The sequence below is a fragment of the Corythoichthys intestinalis genome, chromosome 11, assembly GCF_030265065.1.
Source record: "Corythoichthys intestinalis isolate RoL2023-P3 chromosome 11, ASM3026506v1, whole genome shotgun sequence".
Taxonomy (NCBI): Eukaryota; Metazoa; Chordata; class Actinopteri; order Syngnathiformes; family Syngnathidae; genus Corythoichthys; species Corythoichthys intestinalis.
Window position 1 is genome coordinate 58,540,828 of NC_080405.1, and position 23,931 is coordinate 58,564,758.

The following is a 23,931-nucleotide window of genomic DNA, read 5'->3' on the forward strand; positions in this document are numbered from 1 at the left end:
ACAGGCCGAGCAGTGTAACAGATGGGGTGACCTTCATGCACAATAGCATTGACCACCGGACATGACATTGCTACCTATTATGACTCTCAAATAATATCTCATAATATTTGTATTGAAGCACTTGTATGTTTAAACAATAAAAAGAAATGAAAAACTGAAAGCACCTTAACTTATGTTGCTCACTTTACTCGTAGTCGCATGTCGGGACTGCTGTTAGATGTGTTGGAAGAATCCCCCGCCTACTCCCGTGTTCCACCAATGAGAGCCAAAAGCGGAAATAGGATTTTTCTCCCTCCCGCCTTCTGCTCTTTAAAACCGTTCTGCCCCTCTGGCTCTGTGGTCATTTCAACCCTAGGCGGCAAATTTTCTTTCTTTCTTTCTTTCTTTTTTTTTTTTTTTTTTTTTAAATTTATTTTTTTATTTATTTAAACTTTTGACAGCCAGGAGAATGAGTGAACAAGCCATTTCTTTCGCCAAGGATTTCTTGGCCGGAGGTATCGCGGCTGCCATTTCCAAGACAGCCGTCGCCCCAATTGAGAGGGTCAAACTCCTTCTTCAGGTCAATGACATTCTTATTTTTTTTTTTTTTTTTTTAGTTTTATATTTATAGCGACATATCACAATAATATTGAATGACTAATCTATTAAGACCGTTCTGTAGTTTGTTAAAGGAAATGCTAACCAGTTGTTTGGAGTGGCGATGCGTTCGAGAGCACTGGGATGCAAGATATCCGTATAGTAACATTTTACGTATAGAGTTTATTTTCTAACATGCAGCATTTTCTATGATAAACAGAATACAAGAAAACAGACTAAAAAGTCCGACAAAATAAAGTAGCAATATACAACAAGTACACACACAAAAAAATAATAGCAAATAATTGCCACTACTGTATTCCTTTTTAACCCAAAAAGTTCCCAAAGGAATGGAAAAAGAAAGTCATTAGGCAAGACATTTCTTACCAGGTGTGTGTTTTATAGTGGGCAGAGCAGCTTTAAACCACTCATCAGTGATTGGGCACACACATGACTTAAAATGTTTAGTAAAATTGGTTTCAATTGCTCTTTAAGCTTAGGCAGAAGGTTCACTTACTTAGTTTCCCCCCGATTGTCATTGTTTGCATGCTATGCTCATTAAAATATGAAAATCTGTCATTTATGTTGATAGACGTTCAATCATGTAAAATGTTATTGAGTTAAGAGGATAAAAATGAGGATTTGGATCACAACATGTCTCTAAACAATCGACTTTCAAACTAGTTTTGAATGAAGTTTCTAATTGCCGATCGGCGTTGGTACCGCGGGTTAACGTGCAATACCGCCTACCGTACGCCGGGCAGGTCCAACACGCCAGCAAGCAGATCTCCGCGGACAAGCAGTACAAGGGCATCGTGGACTGCGTGGTGCGCATCCCCAAGGAGCAAGGCTTCCTGTCCTTCTGGCGCGGCAACCTGGCCAACGTCATCCGCTACTTCCCCACGCAAGCCCTCAACTTTGCCTTCAAGGACAAATACAAGAAGATCTTCTTGGACGGCGTCGACAAACGCAAGCAGTTCTGGAGGTACTTTGCCGGCAACCTGGCGTCCGGCGGCGCGGCGGGGGCCACCTCGCTGTGCTTCGTCTACCCGCTGGACTTCGCCAGGACGCGTCTGGCGGCCGACGTGGGCAAGGCGGGCGGGGAGCGCGAGTTCAAGGGCTTGGGCGACTGCCTGGTCAAAATCACCAAGTCGGACGGCGTCAAAGGGCTTTACCAGGGATTTAGCGTCTCTGTGCAGGGCATCATCATCTACAGGGCCGCCTACTTTGGCGTCTACGACACGGCCAAAGGTCCGTCCGTCCATCCGTCCGTTGGTTTCCTTGTGCTGTCTGTCCTCGTTGTCAACTTGGATTTTCGTTGTTTTTTTTCTAGGCATGCTTCCCGATCCTAAAAACACCCACATCGTGGTGAGCTGGATGATCGCTCAGTCGGTGACGGCGGTGGCCGGTCTGGTGTCCTACCCGTTCGACACCGTCCGACGTCGTATGATGATGCAGTCGGGGCGCAAAGGAGGTGAGTCTAGAAGAATTTTCAGCAGATGACTCACCATGACTACTTTGGCTAAGTAGTCCCCGGGTTACGGATGAATTCCATTCCTACGCTGGCGACGTAACCAGAATTTCCGCGTAAATTGGAATTAACTCGTTAAGTACCCCTACAAAATAACGATCCAAAAAGTCCAAAAGTAATGTATTTTATTTAATGACGAAGGATACACTTCCCTCTGGTGGCAGCGTTGGGTCTAGCTGGACTGTATGAGCAGACTCGTTTGACATGGATAAAGGACAGTTGCACTCTGGTTTGGCCCACATAAGGCTGTAAGTTGTTTCAGCTAATATTTGTATGTGTATGAATTTGTAATTAAGTTTAGAGCTACAGCTTGTGGAGTTACGGGTGAGCGATTTGCAATGAGATTTGTAAATACGTTAGCATTCGTTGCATTTAAGATTGCGGATTTTCGTTCGGCAAATTAGGCTAATGTAATCTACTAAATTTACATATTGATCAGACTAGATGGATGTTTGAACACCAATTGTTTTGTGTCAAGTGTTTTATTGTTAAAATGTGTGTCATTCTGAACATTAGTGTACACATGTGTTACAGCTTTACAAATTGTCAAAGGTGAAAGAAGTCAAAAGCTTCAAAAAGCAAATTTGCCCTGTAAAGATGGAGAACTTCACGTTTATTGAGGATAGAACACGTCATATTAATGAAGTAAATAATAAGATACTGTGAGGTACAATCAGGTACTGTCGACCTCCCGGTCTATTATAGAACTCCCGGTGTATTGCGATCCGGCTCGAAGGACCATTAAAATATCAAGTTCAACTACTACTACTACTAATACTGTTTAATTCAGGCTAAGGGATCTAATATATATATAGGGATATAGGAGCCCATGTTTCTGCACACTTGCTGCTTTTATGAAGTAAAACAAAAGTTTACGTGTTCAAAACAAACAACTGAGCACAAAAACTATTGCATGTCCTGCGATGGGACTATTGTGCACATTGCGATAGCGATGTTCAAACAATGTATTGTGCAGGCCTAATATATATTGATAAATTCATTCATTCCTCCTTCATAATTTTTATTTTTAAGATTGTGTATATATATATATTCTATATTTACCTTTATTTCTAATTAATTGTGATTATTTTGATGACTTTTTTTAATGATTAGTATTTTCAATTTTTTTTTTTTTTTTTTTTACTATATTTTTCCAATTTAATGCAAGATTTTTGTTGTTTTTTTTTCCAGCTGACATCATGTACAGCGGCACTATCGATTGCTGGCGCAAAATCGCCCGTGACGAGGGGGGCAAGGCTTTCTTCAAGGGGGCGTGGTCTAATGTGCTCCGAGGCATGGGCGGAGCCTTCGTGCTGGTCTTGTACGACGAACTCAAAAAAGTGTTATAATGTGTCACTTTCGGGCCCGAACGGCCCCGTCTAACGTATCTTGTACATTCGGATGAATTGCGGTATATTTATAAGGGACCAACTAGTATTTGGCTACTAGTTGTACCGGGGTAGGACATTCAAATGGTTTTTTGTTTAGAGCGTTGATGTTGTCCCCTCAATGCGGGGGGGAAAAATACGAAGGAATAAAGGCGACTATCAGTGAGCGAATATCCTGCCTTGTGTCCTTTTTTTTTTTTTTTTAATTAACAAAATGTTGAAGATTCAACCTGTCAAAATGGTTGGTTTCTAATTGAGCCAATGAGTTCATTAATGTAGTCATTATAATTGAAGCAATATCATAAAAATGTGTATTTTACAGATTTTTTTGTGGGTCATTCACGATACACAGTATCTTGTTTAAAATTAATTATGCATTATACTTTGTAGTTTTATGACAGAACACACACAAAAATGAATGCAAAATTAATTTTGATCTTTTAAGGACTTTTTGTATTTGAACTGACAATAGTTTTTCTCAATGTCCCAAAAACATGTTAATTTTCAGTGAAATGTATCGGTAGTTAATAAAATATATATTTACATTTTCTTTACTGCTTATCCTCACCAGTGATGTTAATATTACTTTAAAAAAGTAATTTAGTTACAAATGACTTCTCCCAAAAAGTAACTGAGTTAGTTACCTCATTGTAAGAGTAACTAGTCACTAAGCAAAGTAACTGACATTACTTTTTATGTTCTACATTATACATTGAAGGAGATAGTATCTTTTCTCGTAGGCACCGTCTAACTGTTTGCATTATTGTAACACACATAATATAATCAATCAGGGAATAGTATCGTTTCTCGTATTTACTGTTTGACTGTTCATATTACTCTAACAAACCCAATATAAAATAAATAGCACTTATGCCATAGTTCAGGGGTGTCAAACCGATTCCTCAAAGGGACACAGTGGGTCCTGGTCTTTGTTCCAACAGATCCTGCACAGACATTTCAACCAATGAAGTTTCTGCCAAAAGCAAGCAGCACCTGACTGCAATCGGTTGATTACACTTGTAGGACAACAGATTGGTGAAAATGTATTCGTCTTGTTTGGTTGGAGTGAAATCCAGCACCCACTGCGGCCCTTTGAGGGCCGGTTTGACACCCCTGCCATAGTTTAAGGAAAATGTAGGGCATAAGAGATACATGACGCCTTCTTATCACGGAAGCCCAACGTGTGTGCGCCATGCAACTGACTGAGCAAGATTGACGCTGACATCTACAAGCCTACGTCTGCACTACCAACTCTCAATCAGTTCTCCCGGACAGTCCAGAACAAATGGCGGGACGACCTGTCCCAACACAAGGAACACCGGAGAACGCCCGATATCCAACTGATAACATGACTGACAAGACTCCAAGAGCCCCTTTGACGCTGAGGTGGCAAAATGCACAACTCTCGTTGCCCTGACAACAGTAACTCCCGAATCCTGCTGTACAATCCACAAACAGACAATAATCCTAAACAACGCCCGAACACACCCTTCTTTCTGCCCACAGCCCGCCCCGCAAGGGCATTCAAAAGATTTAATGTTTAACTAACCGTTGCCGTTTTCCGTGTGAACCTTTTGTTGACTTGTGGTATGGTGACCTTGGATCCTCACCTGGGTCTGTCTTTGCTTTATGATTGCTGTCGACTCAGAATAAATTTTCAACTTGTGTTTCGAAGCCTTTTTCCTGCTTTCAAAATGGAGTCAGTACAAGAGTTTAAGACTAAGGTGAACGTGCGGAGTTCGGTTGTCGTCTTCATCTAGCTTCAGTCAACGTATACTCAAAATGTTTTCATCTTCAAAAATAGAAAGTTTTAGTCCATTAATAAATAAATCATTGTTTCCAACCATTTGGAACAAATATTGACAGGCGAGTACATATTGTAGCGTCTACAAGGACAATGCGAGGCACTGAGCTATCAAACTTGGAGTTGTTTTTGTTATCGGGTGTTGTGGTAGTACAGGACGTGCCGCCATTTGTTCTGGACTGTCCGGAAGAGCTGATTGCGGGATTCAGTGTTGCAGACGTGGGCTTGTAGATGTCTTGACTACCACCTGGTAATCAGCGTCAATCTTGCTCAGTCAGCTGCATGACACACGCGTTGAGCTTGTGGTTAAGAAGGCGTCATGTATCTCTTATGCCCTATATCAAATATATTTTTCTTGTTTTCCTTAAACTATTATGTAAATGCTATTTATTTTATACTGGGTACGTTAGTCATGCAAACAGTCAAACAGTAAATACGAGAAAACAGACTATTCCTTCAATAATGAATGGGGAAAGGGGGAAGTGACATATGCCGTGAAGCAGTCAGCACATTTGTAGTTTTTGTGTGTGTGTGTGTGTGTGTGTGTGTGTGTGTGTGTGTGTGTGTGTGTGTGTGTGTGTGTGTGTGTGTGGCAGGGTTCCTGCCACCCTCCTCCAAGTTAATTAGTGCCGGTGAAAGTGATAAAGACCCCCTCAAGATATAAAAGAGGTGTCATTCAACTAGTTGTCAGTTGACATATTATCACAAATGTTATGAAAATATTTTATAAAGGTTGAAAAGTTACCTAGTGTTGCTTAAATTCATTAATTGGGAATTTTATCAAATTAACTGTTATTTCTTGTTTTGTTTTGTTTTTTAAATTTAACCCATCAATCTTGGGGTGCTTCTTGTCACAAAATATTGCATTTGTTTTTCATATAAATGTTTCTTACTTGTAATAATGTGTATTTTGAACATTTTACCCAAATTTTGGGCTTTATTGTTGGAAAATGACGTTCCAGCCATGTATGAAACGTAATTGTCCGTAGTTTCCCAAAGTGTCCTTTAGATGGCGACGTCCCCTTGAAGTGCCACGCGGACCCGGCTCAGCCAATCACAGCTCGGCCTTCCCAAGTTGTCCGCTCGCTGAAACTTTGTGGTTTTCCCGCTGCTTGTTTGTGTCTTTTGGATCCGGCTAGCGAAACCGCGTCTCTTCGCCGACTTTTTCCGGGATGTTACCGGGCCGCGGGGTCCACTTTTCGCTCCGTGACCGGACTCGGAGCCGGGGAAGGCCGTGGTGAGGAGGGAAAGAGACGAGAAAAAGGAATAGGAAAAGATGTATCGATGGCGCTTGTGCATCGCCTTGACGCTGGGCCTGTTGTGGTACTTCACGGACTCCGGTCGAACTCTCGCTCAGTTTTTCGTTTCTTTCTGTTTTGTCTGCATTTCGACGCCGTTTTTCTTGGCTAACGGCGGCCGGGAGAGCAGCACGCAAACCGACGAGGACCCCCTCCAGGTGAACGAACACACCCTAACATTTGGAATTTACGTGTAGACCTCACTTACTTGGTGTGGCGACTCTAAAATATATCATACGAAGCAGGACACAGGTGAAGAAATAAGATAAACACGGTGCTAGCTGTTATTTCAAAAGTGAGTTCAACATATGTTTTGACAAAATAAGGAATAAAGCTAAACAGTAAAGTTAAGTCATCTGAATAATACATGCTTAAAGCGGAAGAAAATAAATTATATTTAAAAGAGGCTGTGCTCCAAATATTTAAGTATGCAAATTTCTTAGAAGTGTTCATGGAGAAATTGTTTTAACTCATGGACTGCGATTGACACGGATAGACGTCCAGTACAGTACACCTTAAAATGAGGAAAATCCTAAAAACAAATCATAATGAGACAAAAATCAATAAGAAATAAAATAAATATATAGAATTTAATAACGGCAGCCAATGAGTTAACAAGGAAATTGCAAAAATATCCTCCTTTACATTCAAGAGTCGTGTAAAATGACATTTTCCCCATGACAACACATTTCTGGTGACCCCGTGCTAGTGCAGAAACAAATACGCTTGTTTAGTTTAGGAGTGCTCATTCGAACTCCCTACAGAGTTCATTTCAACACTTTGAAAGTGCTTATATGGGTCCACCCTAGACTGAGGTAAAACAAGGCTTTTGAAAGTATTCAACATGTTACACTGCGACAAAGGAAAAAGGTAGTTGTGCTCCACTCCATCTTTCCTGCACTTTAGGCAAACACGTGTCATATACGTTTGGCTGTTGTACTTTATTAAAGAAACACTTGGTAACTTTTCAACCGTTATCAAATATTTTTGAACATTTGTGATAATATGTCGACCGACAACTAGTTGAATGACACCTCTTTAAATCTTGAAGGGGTCTGTATCGCTTTCACCGGCACTAACTAACTAACTTTGAGGAAGGTGGCAGGAACCCTGCCACACAACAAAACTACAAATGTGCCGACTGCTTTATGGCATACAAAATATACTATATAAATACAAGATTACATAAAACGTTTTTTTCAAAGCAGTTTCAAAAAATAATTCACTGGCCTTAGGTAAATAGCCAGGCAGAATAAATATGTACATTAAAGTTCTCACATTTCCATTTTACGTATTGGAACTTCTCCAATACAATATTTGGACTGACATTTTAAAATCTTTACATACATAGTCAATGAGGGCAGGTCGTCCAAGTTGTTGCCCCATGTCTTTGGCAGCAAGTATGGGTCTACGTTGTTGATTAAAGTTATTTTTGAAAAGTACCAGTTTTGAGCCTCTACTGACAGCATTTCCCTGTGAATCCCGCCACGACTTTGGTTTTTAACATAATTCCTGCAAAAGAACTATCCCACGGTGACGTCAGCGGCGAGACTGGTTACACTCTGCGTTGAGTCCGCCGGACCGGAAGTAAGTCATGTTACCAACATGGCGGCGTATGACGTAGTACATCCCATTCCCTATTATGTGCTTGTCTGTCAATGTTTATTCAAAATTGTTGGAAACATTCAATTTATGGCTGCAGCTATCGATTATTTTTGTTTTCAATTAATCGATTAACGGGTTAGTTTGAATAATCGAGTAATCGAATGAGGAACAAAAAGAAATTAAAATACCTGAGCTGAGCCTCAAACGGTATAAAAAATAATTGAGGATCTATGTAGAACAAAAGAACAATTGGCTAATTCACATAGCAAAAGTCCGCAAACTTAAATGCTATAAAATGCTAACGTTATTTATTATTTATTCATTTTGACAATGCTCTTAACAAATGGTTCGGACACATATTCCCACAAAAAAACTGCTAAATATATCTATAACTTAAATTACGAATGCATTAAAAAACATTAGTTCAAACAAAAACTTAGCTCATGTTGGTTTTAACGGGGAGCAGCTGGATTCAGCCATGTGAAATGAGGCAGGCTAGAGGGCAGTGTAGCCACCCAAATCAATAAAACTAAATGCACACCCTTTCAAAACAAACCATTACAAACGCCACTTTAATTAAACAAATATTCGAAGCAGCAAAACTTAATTTGAATCTTCTAACCAAATACTCAAGTTAATCGATTAATCGTTGCAGCACTTCTTTTATTAATTTTTTTAATTCATGGAATAAAACTTTTGAAGTTTACAAACGAAAACATTTTGAGTCATTGTCGACTAAAACTAGATGAAGACGAACACATTTTGAAATCACTCAAATGAGACTAATAAGTATTTTTGTCCATAATAATTAAAAAGGCTGCCAAAAACAACACTGCCGGATTTCAATATTGATTATTAGATAGATTCGTCGATCAAAATAGTTGTCAATCATTTGATCAGCGATTAGTTGATGAATTGTAGCAGCTTGAGGAAAATGTCGACTAAAGCGTGGCTTTCTCTGCGTTCCACAGGAGACTGTTGACGAGCACCAGAGTTGTGACTTAACCGCTGAAGATAACGACAATGACACCGAGGCCTCCTTGGCGTGTCACTACCCTCATGTCAAACAATCTCTGGAGCAAGGTAGGTGTTTTCTCGCTTCTCGGCTTAAATTTTGTCAAATCAGGAGAAATATGGTTTGTGAATCCGTGTTTTACTAATGAATACATGTATTTTAACGAAGGCGGGGGAGTCGCAGCTAGTTGTTATGGCAGCAAATGCGGTGTTTTGACTCGACACGCTCCAAAAGGAGGTCGCGTTCCATCTGTCGGACAAAAAAAGGGGGAAGCTGAAGTGGGAAGACGCGCTTCGCCGACACGCTTTAATAAAAAGCTTCTTTACCACTCTTCCGTAGAGGGTGTCGTAATTCTTGAGTGGGGAAATAATGGAGCTCGTAATCACGATTTGTGTACTCGTAGAAGCATCATACTTGGAAATGGAAGCCTTCTTATCCTCACGACGTGTTTGTGCACACGTTTGTTCAAGATTTACTAGGAAATTTGACTAAACTTAGATACTCCACTTAAGTTTCAGCCATTCATTTTTTATTAGGAGATGGAATAGGCAGGGTTTTTGTACAATATTCTGCACTGCTTACAGGGCTGCCACAAAAGGCTTTTTAATCACAATTTATTATTGAGATTAGGGGCAACTAAGCTGACCTTCACAATGCAGGTCAGTTCACTTTTTTCTCAGTGTCGCTTTTGACTAGAGGTCGACCGATATGAGACTTTCAAATGCCGTTACCGATATCTAAAAAAAAATTCCAGCCAATTTTGTATGCCGATATTTGAGGCCGATATCCTTTGTTTTGTTTTTTTGAAGCATGTAGATTATGAAGACAGTTAAAAAAAAAATTGCTTTAACAGCTTCAAATTATACAAAGATGACCTAAAGGATGACTTAAAGGATGGATTCAGTCTAGTGCCACCAAACCAACAAACGCAGCACTTCTTTTTATGATTATACACCCTCGGCAAGAACAGTACATTATTTTCAAATAATTCAAGCCACCAGGACGTCACGACGAGATGTAAACAACTGAGTTTGCTAATGCTGATGCGTATGCTATGCTAACGTTACAAGTTACATTTAGAGTGAAAAGATCACTTGGTAAACTACTTAAAAGGCTTAAGCGGGGGTCGGCAACCCAAAATGTTGAAAGAGACAAATTGACACAAAAAACAAATATGTCTGGAGCAGCAAAAAAGTCGAAAGCCTTATATAAGCCTTATAAAGAAGGGAACACATGCTATATGTATCTATATTAGCTATATCAGCCCACTATCAAAATGACTAAATTGGCTACAAATACAGCCTTCATGATTACCGTATTTTCCAAACTATAAGGCGCACCTGAAAGCCTTCAATTTTCTCAAAAGCCGACATTGTGCCTTATAATCCGATATGCCTTATATATGGATCAATATTAGTTAATCATGGCATGACATTCCGTTTAGCTCAGCTCCATCTTGTGGCTGCATAATGCAACGCCAACAACTTCTACGACTGCTCCTTCGCCTTTATAATGCAGTGTGCCCTATACATGAAAGATGTTTTAAAATAGGCCACTCATTTAGGGGTTTAGAGTTAGGCAGGGTTAAGGTTTGGTGGTGCTACATACTCCATGCCTCTGTTTTTGCAGTATTTTTGCCAATAGAAGCCCAAATTTGAGACTTTTTCCAGACTAATCTGAGCAACAGCTACAGGGCAACATACACAAATCTCTACTCTGATGAGTCTAATGTTGTTGTTACTTCAGCAGAGTGCAAGGCAATGCTGCTGCGTGCTGCTAACTACTGGAAGGGAGTAGAAATGTAGCCACAGATTTTTTTTTTTTTTCCCACCAAAAACACGTGTAAGGATACGGACCGATTTTGAATGGAGACGAGAATTGCGTGACCTAGTATCACGATATATTTCAGAGTTCATTTAACAAATTTTTTTTTTTTTAAACACCCCTACATATGACAAAAATTGGCGCATTTTCATCTCTGACATGTTTTTTTTGCGCATTTTCGTCTCATCATCATGAAATTAATGGTTCGTCGGCAAAACATTTTATGTTAACGTCATCGTTGACAAAAATGGCAATGATCCGTTAGAGATGTCCCTATCCAGGTTTTTGCACTTCCGATCCAATCCCGAGATTGTTTTGCACTTCCGATCCGATACCGATACTGGCCGATACCAATACCGGCCTATCTGAGCATGTATTAAAGTTTCAAGTTATTTAGCCTCCTTACTTAGTTGTCAGACTCATGTTGAAAAGGGTTTTAGTACTCCTGATATCAACTAGCCAGCTGAATTAGGTGAGTTTGAATAACACACTATGGTTGGTAACAAGAAACTGACCTGTTTATTCAGTGATAAACACAAAACATAAATAACAAACAGAAATGGCATATTCAGTCAGTCAAACGTGCAAATGATATTGTAAACTGTCTTAAAAAAGCAAAACACACAAACAACCTAAGTGAAAAATAAACTATTAACTCAGCATCAGTTCTCTGATCTTGAACAAATGTACCAAGGCTTTAAAAATATCAGTGCAAATAATACTATTTTAAACCAAAAATGTCTTCTACTCCCCAATCTTCTCCACACTTTGTTGCTCCATCTCCATCTATTCTACACACTCCCTTCAGCTGTTTGCCATGGATGCAGTCCCAGCATGATGGGGAGATTTTTTTTTTTTGGACCAAGACAAGCATTTCAAGATGCTCAGATGACAGCTGATAAACTTTAAATTTACATTGCAGTCATAATGTAGGAGATACCACGGAGGTAAATTGGGAGACTGTATTGCTAGTGTGCTGAAGGTGTGCCGTAAAATTCGGACCGAATTGTAGGAAAACCAAAGCAAAAACTGGAATGGATTATGTAAATCGGTGCTCCGGATTTAAAAAAAAAAAAAAACTGGATCGGGATTCTGGATCTTTTTCCGTGTCGGCCGATCCGATACCGAAGCGCATTTTTTTGCCTTATCGGCAGTTGATCCGATCCAAATATCGGATCAGGACAACCCTATGATCCGTACACAGCAATGATCTATACGTTCCTATCAACAAGTGAAATACGTCACTACTGCTGGACAATAAAACAACAGATGTGAAGCAGCAATGGTGAATAGAGGCCCAAAAATACTGTTAGACTTGAAGCTAGGTTATCCACACCTAGCTTGGCTAAAAAAGAACACGCATGAAGTCGATGTAGCTTTTGTGGAGGTTGGTAGCCACTCCCCCCAGCTGCTGTGATAGAAACCTTCATTATTCAGGGGAAAACAATGGGATGGGAGGGGTGAGGAAAGCAACATAGAACATTGAATAGAATACGTAGACTAGATGGGGTGCCACATGGCCCAGAACAAGGGAAAGGCTAACTAGACAGAAGTTATCCTATCAGGTGACTAACTATAAGGAAAGTATGCACAACAATTCCAACATTTCCCCCCTGTTTAACATTTATTGCGTAAGACATCACGTATAGTAACTTCTTCCAAATTTAATACTACACAGTCATAAGCATTTAGCACAAAACATTCGGTCAGACTCTTGGAACACTTAGGCATGAGTTAACATCTAATTCAAAATCATCAGCTAAATCAGCAACATCAACACGTATACCCTTCGCTTCGGTTGCAAGTTGAGAGGAATGTACAATTAACGTATACCGTAATTTTCGGACTATAAGCCGCTACTTTTTTCCTTCATTTTGATACCTGTGGCTTATAGTCCAATGCGGCTTATTTGTTGATTTTTTTGGTAACACTTTGACAGCGGTGTCATAAGACTGTCATAAGATCATCAAAATTATGAAATGACACTATCATGGACATTACTGAATGCTTATGTTATTAAGCGTCATTTGACAAATTATGTCACTAACTCAATTTTTGTCCATCTTGGATCTTTTGCATCCATTCAAAAGTGAGATCATTTGCCGGATAACACTTAATGACATCTGTTCTAAGCATTCATGAATGCTCAGGACAGAGACATGTCATAATTATGATTGTGCAATGACAGTCTTATGGCACCACTGTCAAATAAAGTGTTAGTAAATACCATAACTAGCAATTGATGAAACAATTGGAACAGTAATGCTGTTTTTGTGCCAAATTTGGTGGACTGCGGCTTATAGTCAGGTGCGCCTTATAGTGCGAAAATTAGGGTATATGTTTACTCTTGCTGTACTTTATTTTGAAATGGAAAGAATCAAGGAGGCAAACGAAATGGACCAGGACCTTCGTCAAGAAACTAGGGAAAACACCATCTTTCTTCCCTTGAGTGGACCCACCTTTGCTTCACATCTGTTGGTCAGTTCTTGTATACAGTTTGTCATGGTCCACCCAGGAACCGCAGAGACGATGTTTCTCGATCTCACTAGCCACCAATCGGCTCCGCTAACCACGGGTTAATCCTGCCAGCTACACCACGGCAGTACAGCTTGGATGATATCTGCCGTCGTGGCTGCCGCGGCAACTGTTGCCGTGATGCCGGCCCACGTCCTTCTCCGAGGCAGGGCTCTCACAGGTCGCGCTGGCGAATTGTTGGTGGGGACGAGCAATATATTACGGTACCGGTGTTCGTACTGACCAAAAGTCTGAAGCAGGTGGTCCGGTGAAGAATGTTGGTAAAGGCTTCCGTCTGCTTTCATTGATGAACTCCTGTCTGGATTTCACTGCCTCGATACCTGTCCATTTCAAACTTCCCTAGCCGATGCTAGCTGCAAATTCAGGAACTGTTTCTGCATAGATCTAAACCTTTGCATTTCAATCATATTTGCATGTGTTGCTGAGAACATTTTTACTGTTAGAAAAATACTGTTTATTCATAATTGAAAAATTATAAATAAACCCCATTTGCAAAAGTTAAAGTAACATGCGTTTGGAATTTAATTCCTAAAATTCCCCTTAAAGTTCTTTAACAAACAAACAAAATTCATGCAGTAAAGTTGTCATTAACTCATTCACTCCCAGCCATTTTCACCGTAGCAAGGCCCTTCGCTCCCTTCCGTTTTACTGGATTTTGACTGATTTTGCAGGGCCCTCAGAAAATTCTGTTCTATTGCTACTGTATATAAACATGGAACCCACCAAAAGAAAGATTAGACTCTCTTCTTTCAGCAGGAAAAAGGGTAGTTCATATCTTTTTCCATTCTTTAGAAACCAGCATTAGAAAATAGCTTAGTTTGAGCAATTTTCCAATTTCTGATGAAAAAACAGAAATTGAGCTTTTTGTGAAAGCATACATTTCAAACATAACTTTCTTTAACACAGCTATTTTTTGCTTTAGTTACATCCCAAACATCTGAATAATGTTTTCCTTTTACAAAATAACATAAACACCAAGACAAGTGGAGCTTTTGATAGCAATTAACAATTTATTTACACATAACTAACTGATAGATGATGCTATTGTGGCTGTGACAGCGGGGTAAACTTTTCCCTCATCGCCGCCTGTCTCATAAAGATGGATTTTTTTGAGTCTCTGCGGGGTCTGCTCAGCGAGCAGCACGGACTCAACGGCATCGTCCGCTGCACTGGTGGTCCCGGTCATTCTGCTCGGTCGTCCAGCGCTTGGCATCCCGTGCGTCCTCGAGGTTGTTCTCCATTCGGTCGTCTTCCGCCGCCTCCCCGGCCGTTGAATCGGGTCTTACCAAATACGCTACTGCCCTCCAGTGGCCAGTTTTATTGTTTTAAAATTGATTTTCAGCTTTGTTCTTTGAGCTAAATTGAATCATACCCCAGAGATGTCTCTTGTAAAAAAAAAAATTTTTTTTAAAACACGTAAAAGACGTATAAATACGCCTTCCCTCTTGCAATTTTGTCTGTGACGTTGCTGTGCGCATCACATTTGCATACAGCCAATTGTTGAGGTAATTTGATCGCATCAAGTAGATTGACGAGCAAGTCCTTGTGTGTTACAGGTTTGCTAGTGGAAGTTATCACGGCTCTATTGTCCCAATATTTCACAAAAGTATGAAGAGAGGACAAAGCGTCTTCACTATTAGCATAAATAGTAACATCTACACCTTTCATTAGTTTACAGGCTTCCGTTAGTGCCACAAGCTCTGCAGCTTGCGCTGAATAGGAACTGGGAAGTGACCCAGCTTTCAGAATTTTATCCGAAGTCACGGCCGCAAACCCTGTTGGAGTTTTACCCATGCAATCTGTTTTGGAGGACCCGTTGACAAATAACTCCACTCCTTCTGGCAAAGCCGTATCGGTCGAGTCTAATTGCGCTTCGGTGGATTGCTCGGCAACCTCCTGGCAATCGAGTGATTCTCCGTCACCTTCTGTGGGAAGAAGAGTAGAAGAATTTAATGCCGTACATCGTTCCAAGGTCAAATTTGCCGTTGTCTTGCTGTTGACGTCGTAGACACATGTAATTTAGTTTGCATATTCTCTTCAACAGCGCTGATTTTGCCAATTAGTGTCACATTCACCGCTTTCTACTTTGAGGGAACAAAAACTATCTGATAATAATAATAATAATACCTCAAACTTATATAGCGCTTTTTTGGACACTCAAAGACGCTTTACATAACATGATGAACTAGAATGAACAAAAACATCACCATATAGTAGTTGTTGTCTCCGTTTGATCAACAACTGTCCATCTGGTGTGGGTACCAAGGCCAATTGTAATATTGTCAATGCATCGCGTCATAGCATATTAATTCCAAATTAAAACAAATACCTTTTGCTGCTTGATACAGAATTTGAAGCTAGCAGGCTTAAAAAAAAGTTGGCTTTGGTATTTAGAAGTCATTTCCAAAAATGTCATTTTGTTTTTCTGCCACAGTGTTTGAGGTAGCCTACGCCCGGCTGGTGTCTCCGTGGTACGACGTCCCCGAGCCGTGCGAGAGACAACCGCTGCGGCTCGCGCTCGGCGGCGAGTTCGACTTTCTCATCGACAGCGTCATTCGACACACGCGCGACTTGGACGTGTGTCGAGCGGCGGTGGGGGCCATTCGCATTCTCACGCAGCATTTGCACGACGCCAAGCAGACCGACAGGTGACTACGACACGAGAGGTGAACGATCCCCACCGTCGATGGCCGCAGACGTCCGATGCATTTGAACGCTGATCGTTTCATCCAATTGAAAAAGATCGGACGTCTACGTTCCTCAACGGCAGCTGATGAGAGAGCCAGAGTTATTTGCCGAAGGTTTCTTTGTAGCACATTTCATATTTTGACTTCTTGACATAGCGCTAATATACATAAAGCAGGACATAAAAATAGTTTTAATTGAAAGAATACTAAATATAGAAAATGATATTGGACAAATACAGCTAAAAAATTCAAAATGCTAGAATACAAAAAAATCATAACAAAATAAATGATAAAACCCATTAAAGGTAGCATATGGCATTTGTAGTGTTAACGTCAAATACTTGTTCTTGATGACTACTTGGAGCCCTGACATTTGAACTGAGACTGCCTCAAAAAGCCCTTTTTCTTACTGTCAATAGAAAGGGTTCAGGTCCGGGCGAACGTACGCTTGTGCACGTCCCCGCGGCAGCAGCAGCGCTCTTTGGCCAGGCCTCCGCCTCGTCTCCGCTTGGCAAAAACGCGAACGAGCCGGTAACTGTCCACAATTTACCATGGATTCTGCAGTCAATTAGGAGAGACCAGCTTCCGGCTCGACCCCAACTCCGGCACAGACGTGTGCACTATGCATGGGCTTAAAGGACTTCATAATGTTCACAAACTTCAAAAATAGACTTCATAATGTTTTGATGGGGCACGGGGCCGATAAATAGGGGGCCTTCATTGTTGGCGGGGCCGTCAAAGCTGGAATCACAGACAAAGAGCATTTTTCGCTGAAAAATTCTTGTGAATAAATGCTTAAATTCCTGAAGTCTTTATAGATATGGACTTAAAACAGTCTCGATTCTCGGTTAAAAGAAAAATAATCATGCAATCAGCAAATATTTTTCACGAAAATATGTCGAAGTACAATGCTAGTCTGTCAGTGAATGTAGCTAGCGGCCGCCTGATGTAAACATAGCTTTTCCAGTGAAAATTCTTGTGAATAAATGCTTAAATCCCCGAATTCTTCATAGATATGAACGTAACACGGTCTCAATTCCTCTTTAAAAGCAAAAAGAACCGTGCAGTTAGCGCTCATTTTATGTACATATTGTAAACTATAATGCTAATGCAGCAGCGGCAATTTTTTTTTTTTCTTCAAAAGGTTTCAAAATGCATGCATGGTGCGAAAAATATAATTACCCCGTGGCCTCCCGCCAGTGGGACATGCCCGGAACACCTCTCCAGGGAGGCGTCCAGGAGGCATCCGAACCAGATGCCCGAGCCACCTCAACTGGCTCCTCTCAGCGCGGAGGAGTAGCGGCTCGACACCAAGCCCCTCCCGGGCGACCGAGCTTCCCACCCGATCTCTAAGGGAGAGCCCGGACACCCTGCGGAGGAAACTCATTTCGGCCGCTTGTATCCGTGATCTTGTTCTTTCGGTCACGACCCACGGCTCGTGACCATAGGTGAGGGTAGGAACATAGATCGACCGGTAAATCGAGAGCTTCGCCTTTTGGCTCAGCTCCTTCTTCACCACAACGGACCGGTGCAGAGTCCGCATCACTGCAGACGCTGCACCGATCCGCCTATCAATCTCCCGCTCCCTCCTACCCTCACTCGTGAACAAGACCCCAGGATACTTGAACTCCTCCACTTGGGGCAGGATCTCATCCCCGACCCGGAGAGGGCATGCCACCCTTTTCCGGCTGAGGACCATGGTCTCGGATTTGGAGGTGCTGATCCTCATCCCAACCGCTTCACACTCAGCTGCAAACCCCCCCAGTGAGAGTTGGAGGTCACGGCTTGATGAAGCCAACAGCACCACATCGGCTGCAAAAAGCAGAGATGCAATGCTGAGGCCACCAAACCGGACACCCTCAACGCTTCGGCTGCGCCTAGAAATTCTGTCCATAAAAATTATGAACAGAATCGGTGACAAAGGGCAGCCTTGGCGGAGTCCAATCCTCACTGGGAACGAATTCGACTTACTGCCGGCAATGCGGACCAGACTCTGACACCGGTCGTACAGGGACCGAACAGCCCTTACCAAGGGGCTCGGTATCCCGTACTCCCGGAGCACCCTCCACAGGACTCCCCTAGGCACACGGTCGAACGCCTTCTCCAAATCCACAAAACACATGTAGACTGGTTGGGCGAACTCCCATGCACCCTCGAGGACCCTGCCGAGGGTGTAGAGCTGGTCCACTGTTCCACGGCCGGGACGAAAACCACACTGCTCCTCCCGAATCCGAGATTCGACTTCCCGACGGACCCTCCTCTCCAGCACCCCTGAATAGACTTTACCGGGGAGGCTGGGGAGTGTGATCCCTCTATAATTGGAACACACCCTCCGGTCCCCCTTTTTAAAAAGGGGGACCACCACCCCGGTCTGCCAATCCAGAGGCACTGTCCCCGATGTCCACGCGATGTTGTAGAGGCGTGTCAGCCATGACAGCCCTACAACATCCAGAGCCTTTAGGAACTCCGGGCGGATCTCATCTACCCCTGGGGCCTTGCCACCGAGGAGCTTACCAACCGCCTCAGTGACTTCAACCCCAGAGATTGAAGAGCCCACCTCAGAGTCCCCAGACTCTGCCTCCTCAAAGGAAGGCGTGTCGGTGGAATTGAGGAGGGCTTCGAAGTATTCTCCCCACCGACTCCCGACGTCCCGAGTCGAGGTCAGCAGTACACCATCTTCACTATACACAGTGTTAATGGTGCACTGCTTTCCTCTCCTCAGACGCCGGATGGTGGACCAGAATTTCCTCGAAGCCGTCCGGAAGTCGTTTTCTATGGTCTCGCCGAACTCCTCCCATGTCCGAGTTTTTGCCTCGGCGACCGCCGAAGCCGCAGTCCGCTTGGCCAGCTGGTACGTGAGCTGCTTCCAGAGTCCCACAGGCCAAAAAGGCCCGATAGGCCTCCTTCTTCAGCTTGACGGCATCCCTTACCGCTGGTGTCCACCAGCGGGTTCGGGGATTGCCGCCACGACAGGCACCAACCACCTTACGGCCACATTTCTGATCGGCCGCCTCAACAATGGAGGTGCGGAACATGGCCCACTCGGACTCAACGTCCCCCACCTCCGCCGGGACAAGGGAGAAGTTCTGCCAGAGGTGGGTGTTGAAGCCCTTTCTGACAGGGGATTCTGCCAGACGTTCCCAGCAGACCCTCACAACACGTTTGGGCCTGCCAGGTCTGACCAGCATCTTCCCCCACCATCGGAGCCAACACACCACCAGGTGGTGATCAGTTGACAGCTCCGCCCCTCTCTTCACCCGAGTGTCCAAAACATGCGACCGCAAGTCCGATGACACGATCACAAAGTCGATCATCGAACTGCGGCCTAGGGTGTCCTGGTGCCAAGTGCACATATGGACACCCTTATGTTTGAACATGGTGTTCGTTATGGACAATCCGTGACGAGCACAGAAGTCCAATAACAGAACACCGCTCGGGTTCTGATCAGGGGGGCCGTTCCTCCCAATCACGCCCCTCCAGGTCCCACTGTCATTGCCCACATGAGCATTGAAGTCCCCCAGCAGAACGAGGAAGTCCCCAGAGGGGGCACTCTCCAGCACACCCTCCAAGGACTCCAAAAAGGGTGGGTACTCTGAACTGCTGTTTGGTGCATAAGCACAAACAACAGTCAGGACCCGTCCCCCCACCCGAAGGCGGAGGGAGGCTACCCTCTCGTCTACTGGGGTAAACCCCAGCGTACATGCACCAAGCCTGGGGGCAATAAGCATGCCCACCTGCTCGGCGCCTCTCACCGTGGGCAACTCCAGAGTGGAAGAGGGTCCAACCCCTCTCGAGAGGACTGGTATCAGAACCCAAACTGTGTGTGGAAGAGAGTCCAACTATATCTAGTTGGAACTTCTCTGCCTCACACACCAGGTCGGGCTCCTTCCCCGCCAGAGAGGTGACATTCCATGTCCCAAGAGTTAGCTTCTGTAGCCGGGGGTCGGACCGCCAAGGCCCCCGCCTTTGGCTGCCGCCCAAATTGCTACGCACCCGACCCCTTTGGCCCTTCCCACAGGTGGTGAGCCCATGGGAAGGCGGACCCACGTTGCCTTTTCGGGCTGTGCCCGGCCGGACCCCATGGGAAAAGGCCCGGCCACCAGACGCTCGCCTTTGAGCCCCACCCCAGGCCTGGCTCCAGGGGGGGGCCCCGGTAACCCGCGTCCGGGCGAGGGAAACTTGGATCCTGTAATTTTCTCCATCATAAGGGGTCTTGTGAGCCATTCTTTGTCTGGCCCCTCACCTAGGACCTGTTTGCCATAGGTGACCCTGCCAGGGGCTTAAAGCCCCCAGACAACATAGCTCCTAGGATCATTGGGACACGCAAACCCCTCCACCACGATAAGGTGATGACTCAAGGAGGAGCCTACATGCATGCATGAGTAGAAAAGGATTTTAAAATAACTCAGTCCATCAGAGATTGTTTTAATTGAAAAAACAAAATGCCATTTTAAAATGTTACCCGGTTGACAATAAAAACGCTTTTATTATTTCTTATTTTTTCATAATTTATGTGTTTTACATATGTCTTAGGCTAGGTTAATACTGCAGGTTTTCCTTTTTTTTTTGTTTTTTTTGTCATATCTGTTTTTTGGCGTGCCCGTTTAGACAGCCTTTGTACATTGAGCCCGTTCAAGTATTACGCAAGCGCACTAATTCGCAGTCAGACACGAGGTGAGGAAACTGACCCGCATGTGCAGAAACATCAAAACAAATGACTACACCTGCTGGCTATATGTCATATCTTCATTCTTCTTTTTTTTTTTTTTTTTTTTTTTTTTTTTTTTTTTTTTTTTTTTTGTTAATGACTGTGGTCAAGCCCGCCTCCAGTATAAAAGCCAAGTTCAAGCTAGGCGCTAACACTAATGCACAGCTATCGCTGCTTTGCTGCCTGCCGCTCTCAGCATGGGCTTTTCGGCTGTTGAACAAATGTATTTTTATTGGAAAATCTCGCTCGACAGACGACCATTTCGACTTAAAAACCAGGCCAGGTCCTGAAATTAATTTAATTCGTAGGTAGCGGTACCACGGTATCTCATTTATATCCTAATTATTACAGTACATTTGCTGCGTTTAAAAACTTTTTATAAAAATTAGTGCTGTCAAATGTATCGCGTTAACGGGCAGTAATTCATTTTTTAAAATTAATCACGTCGCCAACGGGCTTACACTCATAAGAGATTCACACGATTACTGGGTTCTAGATCACAGAACTGATTTGTGTACACTCTACCCCTTTCAATCACTTAGCTTATAGTCTTATAGACACCCCCACCCCCATTCTCCTCTTTCACTGGCCAATTGGCCCCCACATGGTGTAAACCGGAAATACATCTCGCTGACGATAGCACCAGCATATTAGTAACTAGTTTAGATGTTCAATGTATTTCTTGTTGTTGTTTGTGTATGTGTTTCTTTTCTTTCTTCTCTTGTATTTCTTTTCTTCTGTCCCCCCCTAATCCCTTCCTGTTCGCTGCTTTGTCATAATAAAAAGGTATTTTGAAGGATCACAATGGGAGTATGTCAGACTCTCCATGTGAAACATTAAAACTGTTCAGAATCCGGGCACTTAGACTTCCATTCTCTGTCAAACAGCTGAACAGGACAGGTTTAAAATAAATAAATAAATAAATAAATTGAAGGGGGAAAAAATTAATCACGTTAAAATATTTGACACATTTAACGCATGCGTGGAATGACCCGCTCATGCATTGCCTCAAACAGATTACAATGACGCCGCTTTTTTTGCACATTGAGAGCTAAGAGGCAGAGAAAGGTGTCTTGTTTTGTGCTTTTTCTTAACAAAGGTATACCACACGCGACATGCTGGAACTTTGTTTCTTTAGTAGCACATTCAACTTCAACATTAACACAGGTTACGGCTCTCGGCAGGCCGTAACTAACTCACTCCTGCATCATGTGAATGAACAACATTGGCGCCGCGTGCCTCGGATAACTCTATATCAGAATATTACAAAAGGCGAGTGGACACAGGCGTTCATTGGACTGCGCCGTTTGTTGGCATAAGCTTCGGCAACTCCTTCACAACAAACAACAAAAATAATATCTCTCAAAAAAAAATAATGTTCACAAAAAGAAAAGCGCTTCAATCTGTATTGAGGCCCTATTCTCACACAGTTAACCAACAGTGCAAAGAGAACTGGCATTCCCAATCAAAATAGCAATGCAAAATACACATAAAACTTACTGACTTTAGTCAAACACTATTCAAACATTTCGTTTAGCTGAACAAATACACTGGATGGCAATATTTAGTCACAATATACAAACTATCAGAGGTCTCGTACGTTGTGAAGCCAGCACTCAAATGATGTAAATTACAATGGATGGACCAGTAAACGGGGAACTACGGCGTCAGTCGAGGGACAAAACTCACTATTTGGCTTGATTTCTAAATTAATTTAAAGCTCTCCTTTGACACGAGAGATTTCAACCAAATATTTGTGCGGATGGTGGCTAAAGAACCTTGACTAACATCCAAGTTCAAGCTGGCCTGCGGTCCGAGGGTAAAACAGTGTCAACCCATACTATCCGTCGGCGTCTGAATGAAAAGGGACTCTATGGTAGGTACACGGGAAGACCCCACTTCTGACCTAGAGACATAAAAAAGCCAGGCTGGAGTTTGTCAGAACTTACCTGAGAAAGCCAAAAACATTTTGGAAGAATGTTCTCTGGTCAGATGAGACAAAAGTAGAGCTTCTTGGGAAAAGGCATCAACATCGAGTTTACAGGAAATAAAACAAGGCCTTCAAACAAAAGAACACTGTCCCCACAGCCAAACATGGCAGAGGTTCCCTGATGTTTTGGGGTTGCTTAGCTGCCTCTGGCACTGGACTGCTTGACCGTGTGCATGGCATTATGAAGTCTAAAGATTACCAACAAATTTTCCAGCATAATGTAGGGCCCAGTGTTAGAAAGCTGGGTCATGGGTTTTCCCAGCAGGACAACGACCCAAAACACACCTCAAGAGGCACTAGAAAATTGTTTGAGAGAAAGCACCGGAGACTTCTAAAGTGGCCAGACCTGAATCCCATAGAACACCTGTGGAGAGATCTGAAAATGGAGCAGTTGGTCTCAAATTCCAGCAGAGCTCATTGATGGATACTGGAAGCGGTTGCTCGCAGTTATTTTGTCTAAAGGTTGTGCTACCAAGTATTAGGCTGAGGGTGCCAATACTGTTGTCTGGCCCATTTTTGGAGTTTTGTGTAAAGTGATCATGATTCAGTTTTTTTTTTTTTTCATTCTCTTTTGTGTTTTTTTTTCATTGCAAGCAAAATCAATGAAAATATTCCTACCAAAGCATTTGTAATTTGCAATCATTTTCTGGGAGAAATTGAGCATTATCTGACAGAATTGCAGGGGTGCATTTAGTGACAGGCCAAACATCAGCACTCATCATTTACATGTCGGTTTTAGTGCCCTGTCGGGTCGAGAAATGTTCTGCAAATCCCAACAAATTGAAATTCCAGCGCAGCTTCGCAGTGCATTATTTTGGGGAAAAAAAATAAACCCTCCAATTATTGCTGCCTCAGCTGCTCTTTGCTCTCAATAAGGTGCCTATAAATACCTCCGGATGCTTTACCGTCCATGAATAATTTACCGCGCTTTATTGGATTTTACCTGCAGTGATGGCTGTTTTTCCAGCAA

At 42.8% G+C, this 23,931-nt stretch overlaps 2 protein-coding genes across 4 annotated transcripts in view; both read left to right on the forward strand.

Moving 5' to 3' along the window:
• The first annotated feature begins 32 nt into the window (after positions 1 to 32).
• Positions 33 to 3,657, forward strand: slc25a5 (solute carrier family 25 member 5). The gene is made up of 4 exons (XM_057850880.1): positions 33 to 559; positions 1,341 to 1,827; positions 1,910 to 2,050; positions 3,299 to 3,657. The coding sequence occupies exons 1-4, from the start codon at positions 449 to 451 to the stop codon at positions 3,454 to 3,456; spliced, it is 897 nt and encodes a 298-aa protein (XP_057706863.1). The 5' UTR covers positions 33 to 448; the 3' UTR covers positions 3,457 to 3,657.
• A 2,679-nt stretch (positions 3,658 to 6,336) lies between these two features.
• Positions 6,337 to 23,931, forward strand: part of si:rp71-46j2.7 (uncharacterized) — a 45,655-nt gene continuing 28,060 nt past the window's right edge. For 2 of the 3 annotated variants that reach the window (XM_057851137.1, XM_057851138.1), the window contains exons 1-3: positions 6,337 to 6,755; positions 9,174 to 9,285; positions 16,011 to 16,224. In XM_057851137.1, coding sequence (XP_057707120.1) covers positions 6,576 to 6,755; positions 9,174 to 9,285; positions 16,011 to 16,224 — 506 coding nt within the window. In that variant the 5' untranslated portion in view covers positions 6,337 to 6,575. Of the gene's footprint in view, positions 6,756 to 9,170; positions 9,286 to 16,010; positions 16,225 to 23,931 lie in introns of those variants that run through there. The other variant, XM_057851140.1, reaches the window with a different exon arrangement.